This window comes from Lepisosteus platostomus, chromosome 6, assembly GCF_059453375.1.
Source record: "Lepisosteus platostomus isolate fLepPlt1 chromosome 6, fLepPlt1.hap1, whole genome shotgun sequence".
Classification (NCBI taxonomy): domain Eukaryota; kingdom Metazoa; phylum Chordata; class Actinopteri; order Semionotiformes; family Lepisosteidae; genus Lepisosteus; species Lepisosteus platostomus.
Window position 1 is genome coordinate 21,440,054 of NC_142616.1, and position 16,077 is coordinate 21,456,130.

At 40.0% G+C, this 16,077-nt stretch overlaps 1 protein-coding gene across 2 annotated transcripts in view; it reads right to left on the bottom strand.

The window, feature by feature from the left end:
- The window catches only part of pcgf5b (polycomb group ring finger 5b), a 32,423-nt gene extending 17,255 nt beyond the window's left edge, over window positions 1-15,168 (bottom strand). For both annotated transcript variants that reach the window (XR_015939491.1, XM_088634751.1), the window contains exons 1-3: window positions 15,012-15,168; window positions 10,318-10,660; window positions 2,090-2,186 (exon numbers count right to left, since the gene is read on the bottom strand). Coding sequence is in view for 1 of the 2 variants with exons in the window: in XM_088634751.1 (XP_088490877.1) it covers window positions 2,090-2,186; window positions 10,318-10,429 (209 nt within the window). In the remaining variant the exon portion in view is untranslated. The remainder of the gene's footprint in view (window positions 1-2,089; window positions 2,187-10,317; window positions 10,661-15,011) is intronic.
- Window positions 15,169-16,077: the final 909 nt, after the last annotated feature.

Consider the following 16,077-nt stretch of genomic DNA (forward strand, 5'->3'; position numbering starts at 1 on the left):
AGCAACAATTTGACCTCTTTCATGTCTTATGTGCTTAATAGTGTGTGAGGCACCCATTATAATATAGAGAATGCCCTGCTTGTGGTCAGTAATCACCCTTGGAAGAAGAAGGCCATGTTCAAATGAGCACTTTCTTCCACTACCCTGTTGTACAATTCATTTTAAAGAAAAGAATTGTTGTTTTATGTTACTGTCACCTGCACCTTTTGCATCTTGACAGCATGCAACAGAGTCGCTTTGGATAAAAGCATCTGCCAAACGGAAAAGGAAGAAGAAACTACTTTATGTAGTGGCTTTAAAAGCAGTAAGACTCAGCACCTATGTATTAATTCATTCGATGTATTTCCTGAAGAGGAGAACCACTAATCAGGCTGGCAAGAGCTACACAGCCAGTGTGGAAAACTACACAGTGATCACGCTGGCATAGGCAACATACAGACAGAACTGCCACCACCCCCCACACTCCTTTGTCACCTTCAACCTAAGTTTTGGAAACTGACTACATGCACTTCGTTTGCTCTCGCACTATGGGGCAAGCTAGAACAGAAAGAGAATGGCCGGAGAGAAAGAGGAGGCCCCTTGCAGGTGACAAGTATCTGCTAAACTCCTGAAATAATGAACCAGGTACAAATGCCTATTGAAGCAGGTCCTGAGAGAGAGGCTAGGGCTGAATTTTTAACAGTGCTGTCTGCATCACCATGAGAACTGTAACATTTCAATAGAGGAGGATTACCCTCACACAAAAGAGAGAGGGATTAGCTACAGTTATGAGTTGTCAGGAAGAATACGGAGGCGAAGTCAAGAAAGACTGTAAATCAAAACTGTGCACGCTGACACGTTATGAAATTGCATTTTCTACTTTTTCACTGCGTAGGCAGGTCCTTCTTTTCAGTCAGTATGATGAAAATGAGGAATTCAGGAATTCCGTCCATGTGTATTCAAAAGGCCAGAATGAAGGAGTCACATTTACAGAGAAGGGTATGGTTGAAAATGTGTCGGTCTGCAGGACATGCAGTCATTTGCGTTCTCTGGATTTTCTGCAGGGTGTAGACGATGTCTCTTCGAGTCCCCTTTCTTACTCATAGGCTGCAAGCAATGGCTGAGCATCCAACATACTATTAAGCCTGAAAACCTCTTTTACAAGAGTACTGCACTACTGGTCACTTGGTCACTGGGTTGTGATGCCATTACACCAAGTGTTTAACTTGTTACTGAAGTATTACCATTGTCATTATTATTGTTGTCAAGAAGAAATGTTACAAAAGAGAGGAGGCCATTCGGCCCGTCTAGCCTGTTTGGTAGTTAGTAGTTAATAGCAACAACCTTAATATTAACAAGCTTTTCCTGTGGAGTTATCCAATTCAATATTTCTAGTAGCAGTAACCATTTTTCATCTATGTCTTCTTCAAGTTTAATGACCTGAGTTGTTATACAATTTTTTTCATTAGTAAGGTTTTGGAAGGTCACAAAGAAGTAATCATTTAATCCGTCTCCTTTGTAAGTGATGGAGAATCCCAACCCAACTGTTCCTTAGGTATCAGCTTCAACCACAAGGCTGTGCAGTTTGTTCCAGCCTCCTACAACCCTCTGTGTAAAGACACGTCCTCTGTTTTGTTTTTAATGCATATCCCTTTAGTTTGTTTGTGTTCTCTGGCTCCTGTTTCACTGCTAGTTTTAAAGACGTCCACTGCAATCACTTTAACAATGTCAAAGGATTTTGAACATCTGAATACTGTTCAGGACTGAAAAGATTAAGTTCTTTTAGTCTGTCAGTGTTCCCTGGGAATCCAGAGAATGTATCTGGTTCCTCTTCCCTGGACAGATTCCAGGGCAGCAATGTATATTTTATATTACATATTATACAACATATACAGTTCTACTAATGCGATGTACACTTTTTAACATCCCTTGAATAAATCTGACATTTTTTAACTACATAGCCTAACAATTTGTCTGCCTTTTCTATGACTTTCTCACAATGTCTAGACGATGAATAAAATGACGCATATTAGTATACTGTTATTATTGAATTGACTGGTGTTGCTGTTCAGTTCTTTCCCCGAGCATAAACCTCTTTTACATGCCTTACCTTAACATTTCCAATGGGTTTGTTTCATGAACTTGGATGCCGCATTTCGGACAGTCATTACTGTCTTCAAAGTGCTGGACGATACAACTTTTGCAAACTAGAAACAGAAGAAAATAAAACAAACGATTCAATAAACTGAACACCATGTATAACGGTAGACTGTATATGCGTATTTTATACCCCTTTGTATATGTCATAATCATAATTTTATATTTAAAGAGGACACCTGACAAATTCACATACATTTCACCAGTTAGTAAGTTAGTAAAACAATAAAAGTAATAGTCTGTTCTATAAAAGGATGAAAGCACCCTGCTGACCCGGAGAGTCAGTACGTTGGGGCCCAAGGGGGATCAAACCTCTTTTACTTTTCCATTTCCAGTGCAATACTCTTATCAATGGAGATATCCGGTCACCTTAACCATGTCTTACATGGCTCAAAGTCTAAGGGTTGTGGTTCTTATTGAGTGTCATGACAGCAGTATGATCACCTTGTAGCTGGTCATGCTAGACCCAGGAAGCCAAGCAATGCTGAGTTGGGTATGGGATAGGTAACCTCCAAGCTCCAAGTAGTGTTGATGGACCAGTAGATGGCACTTTTCCCTGTGGACCTAGATTTTCCAACCCGTACTGTGGAGTGGTGTCAGGGAGCACTATTAAAGGTGCTGCCCTTCAGGAGAAACGTTAAACCAAAGTCCACTTGGATGGGACACCAGTCTATTAAAGGGCCACAAAGAAAGGGTCAATTCAGAACTGCCAATTAAGCCCGGGAAGAACTGACAATCTCCACACATGAGAACGGGACTGGACACAGGGCACTACAGCTGGAAGAAGGCAGCAGTGCTAACCTCTCCACCTTCATACTGCCCTACCATGTCTCTGATGCCACTCAGCAACTTTATCAACAGGCTTTAAATGAAACTGAATAATTTTCCAAGTTTGAAATTCACCTGCTCAGGAAAAGTGCCTCTGATTCAAGACAAGGCCCACATTTTGTAAGGAGATTTGTTAGAAGCAAGTGCAATTACAGCCCAGATTTGAATAAAAGCATTAATTATTAGTCTTACAAGCATAGAAAAATACAATCGAACCTAGTCAGCCAGTGCAACAGCCATCACTCTCCTCCAGCTGATCAGTCAAGTTGCTTTCTGGTCATATTTTGAGATGTTGTCCTTGCTCTTCCACCTAAAATCAGCCTCTCTCACTCCTGACCTTTTTGTATTAAAACTCATTATAATTCCGCAGAGGTCACAGCTGGGACTGCCTCAGTTGATTTGTGTTTGACATTTAGTAGCTTTTCCACACTGTCCATTTATTGCAAGCAGTTCCATTATGAAATTAGATGTCTACTCGAGTGCGTTAACTTGGGAAAAGTTCAAGCAAAGTCAGACAGAACTGCTTTAGAACATCATCAAAGCCTTAGCTGACCACAATCACTGTCACTCCAAGGAAAATGTAGTTTATAGATGCATATACGCATCTGAAAAAGCCAGGTTCCTTATATTTCAATACACTTTGCAAATCTTTGCAAAAGTTTCACTCTACATGTTAGAGGTTTATATATTTCAGTTCCAAAGGCTATTTTCATTGTTTCTTCTTACCAATAAAATATACGTGTGTATTCTTGTATACCCTTACACAACAAATATACTGTATATTCTTACCAAGCTTTCTATCAGGTTGTACTCCATGGTAGAACACTGAAAATGTTGCATGAAGCAGTCTTTTGCTGTCTCTGCAGTTATATAATAAACTATTGTACTTCCTATCTATGTAATCCCAGCAGCATCTATTAACTGGAGTTTTGAAGTCTGACATGAAGGAGATTGATATAGATGTTACCCAAACGGCCAGCATACAGAGATACGTACAAAACACAGACCTCAAAAATGTTCTACACACAGAAGCTCCCAAAAACACATGATGGCCTGTCATTTCCATCCACCCATGAAGGGCCAAGAAATCACAGACCTTGATTCAAGGGTGTCTGTGGACAATGATGCTTGAAGTACATTCTTTATGTAATTTATTATTCCATCAGGAATGGTATATAATTTAATGCAAAAAAGAAGATAAAATGCTTTCAAAATGTAATTCTGCTTTTCATGTTTTAGTCACTATACCATCCATCACCAGTAAGCAGCAGATCCTGGTTAGGGCCACGAATGTCAGAGCCCCTATCCACAAAGCATCCAGCTCAAAGTGGGATAGAGAGGACACGATTCTCCCGTTACAGGACATCTAGTCCGTTGTGGGTCCTGTATCATATACTGTACTTCTTTCCTTATAAAAAGCCATCACAATGTGACATTCTGGGTGGAAACACACATAAGAGGAAAACACGTCTTTGTGAAATGACTTTTTTAACTTAATAATTAATCATGTGCAGTACTTTTTTTCATCATGTTTTATAATGCTTGTTGATATCTTTAAGACTGTGGTGAGCACTATTAAAATTGAAGCTACCACACTAAATCGTGTGATCAAGCAGTTGAATGTGCTTTGCAACTGTGCAGCTCACTGATGCTAGGAGAGAGAGGCAGTGTGTCAGGGTGACATCAGTGCCTCATTCCAGGAAGTCTGCTGTGTGCTTTCCTCTAAAGAGTTACAGCCTTGCGAGACACCCCCGACAGAAAGCGTCACCCCAAGCCTGCTGGGCTTAACAAGATGCAGGAGCCGAGCGATCCATTACCCACTCCTGAGAAGATGAGAATCGTTTCGTCAGGTGATGAAAAAAAAAAGAGGTTTAATGAGGTTCAGGGTGGCTTTGCCTTGAATATGTCCTGTCTCTATGCTACAGCATTGCCTGAACACTCCAGCCCCATCATTTAGCATTTCATTTTTCAAGCTATGAAGGTGGAAGGAGGGTGGTGTTCACCGAGGGGACGACAGTCTTGGTCTTCAGTGCCAAAAGCCTCAGACTATGTACCCTTCAGCTGATTTGGCTTGGCTCTGAGATGTTTGCAACGCACAGCTCCACTTTCTCATGTAAATTATTCCTGCTAATTCTCCTGGGAAAAAAAAGCACCGCTTGCAAATCAATAGAAAAAAAGGGAACTTGGGAATCCTTCCAGAAATAGTAATTGAAGGCAAAGGCTTCTGCTACACTGAAAGTGATTTTCAAAAGTTTGTTATGAATTTGAAACTGTAGTCGTAAATTCCCCCTTTACAGGTGAGAAACACTTTCACTTTCAAACAAAAAAAAAAGTTAGCCCACCTTTTTTAAACGGAATATTGTAACAGTTAACAGATATTGTTAACTCAATTTCCCTACGGGATTCCCATCAATTTCCCTACGGGATTAATAAAGTATTATCTATCTATCTATATTGCCAGCAGCCATATCATTCTGCAACTCACAACTGGAAACCCACTGAAGCTAAGCAGATGTGAGCCTGGTCAGTACCTGGATGGGAGACCTCATGGGAAAAACTAAGGTTTTGCTGCAAGAGGTGTTTGCTGTTCCAGGTGCTGCTGGAAGAAGTTTTAGTAGGGCCAGCAGGGGGCGCTCACCATGCGGTCCATGTGGGTCCTAATGCACCGGTATAGTGACGGGGACACTATACTGTAAACAGGCGCCGTCCTTCGGATGAGACATAAACCCGAGGTCCTGACTCTCCGTGGTCATAAAAATTCCCAGGGCGTTTCCTGGCCAAATTTCCCATTGGCCCTTACCAATCATGGCCTCCTACTAATCCCCATCTATGAATTGGCTTCATTACTCTGCTCTCCTCCCCACTGATAGCTGGTGTGTGGTGAGCGTTCTGGCGCATTATGGCTGCCGTCGCATCATCCAGGTGGATGCTGATGGTGGAGGGGAGTCCCCATTACCTGTAAAGCACTTTGAGTGGAGTGTCCAGAAAAGCGCTATATAAGTGTAAGCAATTAATTAATTAGTTAATGAATATGGTCCTTCCTACAAATACAAGTCCCAAAACGCTAGTAGCCTTTTCTTTCTGAAAGTATTCTAGGTCTTAGATGACAAATTTACATTCTGGGTATAATCAGAACCACAAAAGATGTATAATTTTAACATTTTAAAGTTATTTAAATGCAGTACAAGGTTTTAGTATTACATAGAATACTATGGACTATCAGAAATGAAACCCTTCCACTGCAGAATTTCTAAATTCTGCTACAGATAAAAGTAAGTGGTATGAATCATTTGTTACCTGGAATGTATTCTATCAAAATTCTTTTGGTAAATGGCACACTCTTTATGCTCTAACTTAAGAAATTCACTAGTAGCCTAACCAGAAATGAACCAGTGTTTTCCAAGTTTAAATTATGAAAGTATTAGAACGAAATTCCAATATAGTGTGTAATACTGCTACACTGTATAATTTTAATTCTTCTTTTTCCAACTAAATGAGTGGCCACAACAATATTTCTTCAAAATTTCTTTGCCTCATTGCTACAGACCAATACTAAGCCCTCAAACTCTCAGAGAAAGGTTTTATTCTACTGCAGAGTTTTTTTCCCTTCATTTGAGCAAAACATCAGTGCTAGACTTCCTTGAAAAATAAAAAATATCACATTTTAAAAGTTAACTGGCTAGTTTCTTCTTTACATTCTTGAATTGCATGGTAGAAAACAAACTACTGTAAATGCACTCAGTACAAGTTATTTCTTACAGCTCTCTGCAGGGGACAAGAATTAGCATCACCCAGCTAGCTATCATTGTATTAAAAGGTCTTAGACGTAAATATATTCTTCTTCTTTGGGATTACAGTGAAGGTCAATATAATTTCCATGACAGATAAAAACTGATTTCCCTTCAAGGAAAAACAAATTGGATACACAAATGGCTTATTCAGAAAGACCGATACTTGTTGTCATGGTGATTCAACATACAGCTGAAGGTAACTTTGTTCACCCTGATACATGCAGCAAATAATGTATGTGTGTGTGTTAGCTTTAGCCTGATCCATGATTAGCCACGTGACAACCTCAATTGTTTATTGCTTGATTTTTTTTTTAAATACAAAAAGGCTGAGCCCAATAATCTAATCAATTGTCAGTATACAAAGCCCATATAAACTAAAATCATGAAAATCACATGCCAGAGTCTTATAGAGGGGATGGTTTCTGTTATTTTACATACATGGTGTTCTGTTTAACCCCCTATGTAATGTTGATTTTTGTCTTACACTCTCCATCTTCCATAAAATCTTTTTGTAGCCACACAACATAAATAAGATACAGTACTGTACCTGTCATAACTCAATGTAATCTCTCTATAATATTGCTATAATATCGCAAACTAACAAGTTAGGGAAAAATATCTTTGTTGTGTTAGACAAATTGTTAAATTAATTTAACAAATGCATATAAAGTACTATAGCTCCACAGTCAATGTGAATTCTGAACACCGTTTTCTGAATTTACTTACAAATCAATAATAGTCTGTTTCTCCTAAATACAAGTTTTATCAAAGCGGAATAGAGTAAACTAGAGGCACAAAGAACTGTAAAACATACTTTCCAAACTCCCAAAGCTTCCCTGATGTGCCAAATGTTTTTGAACTGCAGACCTTGCCAAGCAGCTTGTCAAGAAAAAAAGATTTATTTTTTGGTGCAACCAGTAACAAAAAAAAAAGCTTGTGTCCATCTACTCTAGATCACACACAAGCATTCAAACCCATAGAGAAGCTCCCAGCTCTCAGGAGACTCCAGCACAGAAACTGATACTGATTGCAGAGAGAAGCAGCAGCAAACAGACTGCAGTCCCCAAAGAGTTTGCATCTTAAGTCCTTTTCCTTCAGAGATGACAGAAAATAAAATCAATGTGTGAGCTGTGCAACTCCAAAGTGCAATGCTGTGATGTGCAACCCACAGGTCTCTAGGTCTCTAGGCCTCTAGGTCTCTTCCTGAGGTTTAAGTTTACTCAAACGTAGCGTTTCATGTTGCAAAAGAGCGGTTTTGGTTTTTTTTTCCCCAACAGAAGAGTATCGGAGATGCGCAGTCATGGACAAATATCTGCACAACACAACTGTGCCAAGCGATTCTGATTCTGTTGTGGGCCAATGTAGAGCAGGCATAATCATTAAAGTGACAGTACTATGAAATCAAGTTTATACAAATATTTATTGGAGCCAAGTTCACATATCAACTTATAAATAATACCCATCCACACTTTCATTTTCAGTCCACTTATCCTGTGGTGGCTCACAGGATACGCAACACATACAAAAATAGTTCAGGTAGGTAACAGCCAAAGAAGGCTGCACAGCCGAAATGTTGCGTTTCGTTTCTTCTCGTTTCAGCAAGGAATAAACCTTTACTTGTTCCATATACAAAAATATACACATACAGTTGCAAGAAAAAATTTGTGAACCCTTTGGAATTACCTGGATTTCTGTACTAATCACTCAGAAAAATGTGGTCTGATCTTCAACTAAGTCACAATAATAGACAAACACAACCTGCTTAAACTAATAACACACAAACAATGGTACTTCTTCTTCTCAGTACTGAACACATCATTTAAACATTCACAGTCTAGGTTGGAAAAAGTATGTGAACCTCTAGGCTAATGACTTCTCCAAAAGCTAGTCAGGAGTCAGGTGTTCCAATCAATGAGATGAGATTGCAGGTTTGAGTTGGAGGAGCCCCACCCCATAAAAAAGGCACACAAAGACTGGTTACTGACAGAGTCTGCTCTTCTCAAGAAAGAGCTGTTCATGTGAACCATGCCTTGATCAAAAGAAATATCAGAGAACCTTAGAAGAATTGTAGAGATGAATAAAGCTGGAAAAGGCTACAAAAGCATTTCTAAAGGCCTGGGTGTTCATCAATCCATGGTAAGACAAATTATCTACAAATGGGGCAAAGTCAGTACTGTTGCCACTCTCCCTAGGAGTGGGCGTCCTGCAAAGAGCACGGCAAGAGCGCAGCTTGCAATGCTGAAGGAGGTGAAAAAGAACCCTTGGGTAACAGCAAAGGACCCGCAGGAATCTCTTGGACTTGCCAAAGTCTCTGTTCATGTGTCCACTATAAGAAAAACCCTGAACGAGAATGGTGTTGATGGAAGGACACCATGGAGGAAACGGCTGTTCTCCAAAAAAAAACATTGCTGCCTGTCTCAAGTTCGCAAACGACCACCTGGATGTTCAGCAGTACTACTAGAACAATGTTCTGTGGACGAATGAGACAAAAGTTGAACTCTTTGGCAGAAACGCGCAATGCTATTTTTGGAGGGGGGGGGGAAGCACTGCACACCAACACCAAAACCTTATCCCAACCGTGAAGCAGGATGAAGGGGGCATCATGGTTTGGGGCTGTTTTGCTGCCTCAGGGCCTGGACAGCTTGCTATCATAGAGGGAACAATGAATTCAAAATTGTATCAAGAAATTTTACAGGAGAATGTCAGGGTAGTGGCCTGTCACCTGAAGCTTAATAGAAGTTGGGTGATGCAACAAGACAATGACCCGAAACACAGGATTAAATCCCCAACAGAATGGCTTAATCAGAAGAAAATTTCCATTCTGGAATGGCCAAGTCTGAGTCCAGACCTCAACCCAATTGAGATGCTGTGGCATGACTTGAAGAGAGCTGTTCACACAAGGAATCCCAGAAATATCAATGCACTAAAACAGTTTTGTAAGGACGAATGGTCTAAAATTCCTCCTAACTGTTCAAGTCTCATTAGCAGCTACAGGAAATGTTCGGTAGAAGTTATTGCTACTAAAGAAGGTTCTACCAGTTACTAAATGAGTCTTCACAAACTTTTTCCAGTCTGGACTGTGAATGTTTAAATGATGTCTTCAATACTGAAGTGCATCTGTTTGTGTAGTATTAGTTTAAGCAGATTGTTTATCTATTGTTGTGACTTAGTTGAACATCAGACCATATTTTTATGAGGAATTAATGCAGAACTCCAGGTAATTCCAAAGGGTTCACAAACTTTTTCTTGCAACTGTACATACAGTAGGTTATGTTATCAACAGCAGCCCTGCGATCCTGCTGGGTGAAGGCCCTCTCGCAGCTCTCACACAGAGCCTCCGAACTTTCAATAGACCTGGGGTAGGAAATGCCAGTAAGGGTCTGCACACCTTTTGTGTACTTCTCTTTAATAGCTCAATTGAGCTACTGTACATTATTTAGTAAGATGTTTTTTAGGTCTTAATCAGATGCTTTTGCATGTTCCTGTTTCCTAGAATGTGTCGCAGAAATATCAAAATACATTGCATTCCTTTTGGAGGTTCAGCAATGGGTTTCATACTTACAAGTGTGGAGGCACTCAGTCACTGTTGTGGGCTTGATTAGGTATCCTTTGCAAACGTAGCAGGTGATGAAGTGGTTAAAATCTCTGACCAGGTGCTTCCTCTGAGCAGCCATTTTTACCCTCAGTGGAGGTATCAGGATGAGAGAGGTGAGAAGGCAGTGTGCTGGGGAGGAGGAGCAGGGGTGAAGGGTTTCACAGGAGTGTCTGTGCTGCGCTGCACAGCTGTGATGCTCTGTGCATCCACCTCATTTCGATCCTATCTGCACTGTGGGGAACATACATTCTCCAGGATGTAGTCTCATAGGTGCTTCATTTTATATTCCGTGCCAGTGGGACATGGGAACCTGTAACAGAGAAGACACGCGTCACCACAGGAATCCAAACAAGCTCACTTCAGGACACTACTGTCTCTCCTGGTATCGGCTGCAGTAATCGCCTTTTCCCCTCTGACATTTGACAGGGAGATACCCTGGACGTGAATGCTGCAATCTGCTACAGAAAGGAAGTGAAGAGTACTGGGGGGTAAATAATGACAACTTCCTGAAAACCCTGAGGTGCTGCCTCTCAAAGGTAATGAGTGGGGGGTTCATTTCCACCAGAAACTCCTCCAGACATGGATTAGCACAATTGTGCTAGGAAGTTCCTTATTTTCTTTGGGCCTAACACCACACATAAATAGCTAAGGACACTAAAGTTCTGTTCTCATTATTCCAGTGTCCCCGAGTATTTCTGGTAACCTATCCCACTAGGATTAAGGAAATAATAGTCTCACCCTTCATCTGAATGCTGGGTGTGTATCAGAGGTGGAAAATGTATTCATATAAAATATTCAAACCTACAGTTTATGAGGAACGGTCCTGCTGGGTGTATCTTTTAAGAATGTGTACTACATGGCGTCTCTAACTCTGCTCCAGTAAAACCAGAAAGGTTTATAGGTCATATTAAATCACACATTTATACATGATAGTGACACTCTACAAAACATACAACGTCTCTCAACAAACTTACAGACAAGGCATTTCAGAAGTCTCTGTGTAGACCACCAAGAAATCCACAGGCTGCTACCAAGCATTTGGTTCTTAAATAATGCCTATAGAGGCCAAATTAAGAAATAAGCTGCCTCCTAAACTTAATACAATACAACCTGCAGTAAAATCACTCTCTTGCTCCAAGGCGGATGCCACAAAACAAATGGGAGCCTATCTCTCTATTGTAAAATGCACCCACTAGCAGGAGAGGCAGTATTAAAGTGAGGAATTCTTTCCTCAGAAATTCCAAGCTCCCTAAAAGCTACAGAATAGCAAGCTCTCTTAGCAAGATTCAAATACTTATCTCCAATCTAGTTTTTTCTGGATAATCATGAAGTAGGGACTCTTGCCTAGTAAACCCTTCAAGTTCTGTCTCCTATCTTCTCTCTAACTGGTGGGCTGACCTTCTTCATTCCTTTTTCACCCCTTTCTTTCTACTGATCTGATCTAATCTGTCTGGACTGTTGATTGGCACTCAATTATTTAACCTCTTAAGGTAAACCAAGGTAAGCTTTATTATTGCTTTGATCACAGACTCGGGATCCCCTGCATCTCATGGACATCCCCTCTGCTTTGAAGCTGGAAATCCTTACAGTTTATCTAGATTTTTAGACACCTCTATTGTCACCTACCTCAGCCTGTAACATTTGCTTAATTTATCCATAATATACAAGTTGTAATAATATTGAGAAACTGATGAGCTATAAGACTAACAAGATTGGGGCTCATCAGTATTATTGCAGACATTACTTTTTTTAAATAAAACCTACAACTATATGTATTGGACATTGCAGAAAATACCTTTTTTAAAACAATCAAACATTATTCTAAATACATAATGTTGATATTTATTCACACTCTGTAAATTTACTGACAATATCAGCCTCAAATGTTTTTTAGTCATCTGGTTTAGCATTTAGTCAGTAAGTTTATAGATGCTTCTGTAAGATGTCTTGATTGCTACTGAACATTCAGGGAGAGGGAAGAAGGAAGCAAAACACTCAGAATCACATCAAGCAGGAGAAATGCCAGAGAACTGTCCAAAGATCTCAGGTTATTAAGAGATTATTGACGTCAACCACTCTGTTGACTGTTACAAAAGTCTTTATACTGTAGCATTCCAGTTTTCACTGTGGTCTCCATCATCCAGCAAGCTCCAAGTCAATGTGAGAGTTTCAGCCCCAACAAGAAGAGGACGAGGAACATTTGTTCTAAATGTGCAGTAAGAGAAGACAATTTGGAGGCTTATTTGGTGTGAACTACCAGTGGTGTCCTTGGTTGTCAAGGACAACAACTGGAAATCATCAGGATGCGATGTCTCCAAGACTACCACTGGAGACTGGTCTGTGGCAGAGCTCCATGATAACATAAAAAGAAAAGATGAATGTGTCACACAGCAACTAATTGACTCGAAAGTGAAATGGGACCAAATTATGTAGCTGGATGAAACACAAATTGAGTTTTTGGACAGTCTCACCAGTGGTGTGATTTACACAGAAAGGTGAAGCTTTTGTTGGAGAAAGAATGCTTTCTGTGAAGTAAAGAACTAGGGCTGTCATGCATAATCTGCTCCTGGTTCCCCCGTAAGAACAAAGGGCAGCATGGGCTCCAAAATATATCAGGGTTTTTCATCCAAAAACCTGTTTCCCCCTGTGAAGCAGAACATGGTTGTTTGCAAACGGACTTTGCCACAGGAAAGCAGCATTAGAAAATATATTCGATTGGCCTTCAAAACCTCCAGATCTCAGTACAAATGGCATTATTATTTAACAGAAGTTCAGGAAGCGGTAAAATTATCTCCCACTCTCCTACATTTAAAGACTTGCTGGGTGCCTGCAACTCTGTGTGCATCCAACCTCTCTCCCTCTACCCCAGCTGTCTCCCTAGTTCATTCCTCCTAAGTGGGGGGAGGAATGATCTTTGACCAGCAATATTATTTCCTCAGTCAGGTGAGTTAATGCCAAAGTATTAGGTATGCTATCCCTTCATATTCATCTGCTCTTTTCAACGATATTAGAATTTGACCAAAATACTAAATAGAACATTTGTGCTCGCGAACTAAAGACAGCAGTTCTGAAGCATCTTGAAAAGTTCTGTTTGAAGGAATGACATCAAAATCTTACATGGAAGTGCATGAACATATTAAAAGACTAAAACAAGCAGATTCTCTGTGTTCTTGAAAAAACAAGAAGGCTCAACAAAAAGCTGTTTTGACAGTGTATGAATAATTTTGAACACTGTAAGTTTACAGAAATCAGAAACGAACTTGGATATATTCTTTTTTTTTATCAATGTCCACCAGGTATTAGTCTTAAACTTTTTCCTGTCCTCAACACATGCAGTATACACTGAATGTACACACACGTATATTTTATAACATATTTTGCAATTGAATTAATAAATCTGGAGTCAAATTTATGTTTATAAGTCAGGTTACATTTATGCAATTGTGATACAATAACGCAAGAGGGAAAAATTAGAAAACGTGTCATTTCATTTCTCGCGTGCATGAAGGCAACGCATTTTGTGATCTTAAGTTTACCGTGTATTATCTTTCTGTTTTTGAGCACACAACCCACATTTCTTGTCAGATAAAACAGGCGTGGGCAAAGACGTTTATTTTATCTTAAAAAACAATCAATTACAGTTCTGAAACATTAAAACCGATTTCTTAAAAAACATTGTTTTTAATGTTAAATTGAAGCTACTAAAGACAAAGCACAGGTGCATGCTTTATTACACAGCAAGTGTTCCCTCCCCATCTGTAAAACTTTCCCTTACTTTCTTGTGACATCTTAATGTTGTATCAGTCATGAACAGTGTTTTCAACAGTCATTTTAATCCAAAATTTAAAGCTGACGTAATTTTCAGGAAGTCGGACATCGTTGTCCTGAAACACAGTTTCTGTACGATAGCGGCCGTGGGCCGATGTGCGCAGGTGCCCGGTCAAAGCACCCTGACATTATGATTCGGAAGCTACGCCGCTCTCTAAGTGCGGTATTTCCTTGCATAATTTGTTCACTTCAACGAAAAGAAAAGGGGAATGCGCCTAATCAAACATTTTCCTCTTACAAAATGAAATAGCCAGGGTTAAATGTTAACAGTATGCCCTATCATGAACCGGATATTTAGTAAAACATACTCTGTAGAGAACGAACGTCACGTTGCCTAAGAACTGCTCGGGCATAGATTGCTAGAAAAATCCTCAATACGCAGCAAAGAAATAAGCTTGCCTGCTCTCTTCAGTTTAACAGTGAATGTACTGTTATCTGTCCCTCATCACCAGGAAGCCACAAGCGTCACAATTTGCGTCACCTCCCTTAAAACAGGTTTAGTGGACTATAAACGCCTGAATACTGCTAGTTACCGAGACATTAATCACCGTTGTTTTAAAGGAATTTGCACCGTAAGTTGTAATCGATTTAAAAAGTAGCACTTTCCATAAGATCGGGGTAACAGTTTTCTTCGTAGACTAGTTTAGATACCTTAACTACACGCAATCGAGGATAACAAGGTCGAACTCACATGCCCAGCAACTTGATACAAATGACACATGATCCCCATCCCTGCCCACCCCAAAACTTTACTAGTACAGTACCCTGTGAAAATGATACGCAATATACAGCATCAGCGGTTCCTCTGATTTGTGGTAAACCGCATCCCTTACCTTTTTAATCTCAAGAGGCCATGGTCAATTTGATCTGATGTAAATGCACTGTTTTTCTAACCTTACGGAGGTTAAAGTGAATGGCTGATGTATTAAAGTAGTAGAGAATACGGAACTAGCTTCAGTGAGAGACTGATAGAAAAAGGGGCGGAGGAGTTTCCAGCGCTTGTTTACGCATTGCTGCCTTATTCATTCCACAGCAGATACACTCTGATTGGACACAAACTAGGGCGCAGCCTTCAATTACCAACTACTCCAGTAACTATATCAACACAAGGCTTAAAAGAAGCACCGTGTTTATCAACACAACGGATTAGAGTAGGAATAAGTTAATGCACAGGCTAATGGGGTATTGTATAAAGCTGTCAGTGCTGAATGTGAGTTGCGTTTAAACTGAAAACAAAACAGACGACAAAAGACGCGTAGAAATACTGTAATATGAATTATTCATCTGGACGAATGCATGCATAGTCCATGCGAGTGACGGTTTTGATAATACGTTTCTAGAACTAATTGGAAAGGTGATATTACAGTTTAAAAAATGCACACCACCTCTTTCTCTGATGCTCATACTGTACACCCCCAGAGGTATTTCCCCCCTAAAGCTGTATCTTAAAACCAAAATTGTACACTACAGTAGTGCACAATTTTCTTGTAGATTGAATTCATGTTCGTCGTTCCTGTGTTTGATAGTGGGAGGGGATAATTTCACCATTTTTCTAAACTGCATGCCTTTCTGAAAGATTTTTGAAAAGACTACAGGTTGCAGAGTGCAAAAGGCCACAACTGTGTGTATGTGCAGTTTGCACAATTTGCATGCTAAGGCATGGTGGTGAGGACAGAAGGACATCGGAAGTGAAAAGAGAGATCAATGTTTTACCTTTAATTAGCTACAGTATTACTAGTATTCCGCATTACATTCTGAGGGAGCTGGAAATGCAGTTGTCTTCATCTAGTTCATACTAAAATTGCGTAGTTAAACGAACTCATCTTTAACACTCAACTTTTTAAACTGATATGCTATACTGTACTTAGTATATTGAATTAGTCTGAGCTGTAGATCAAG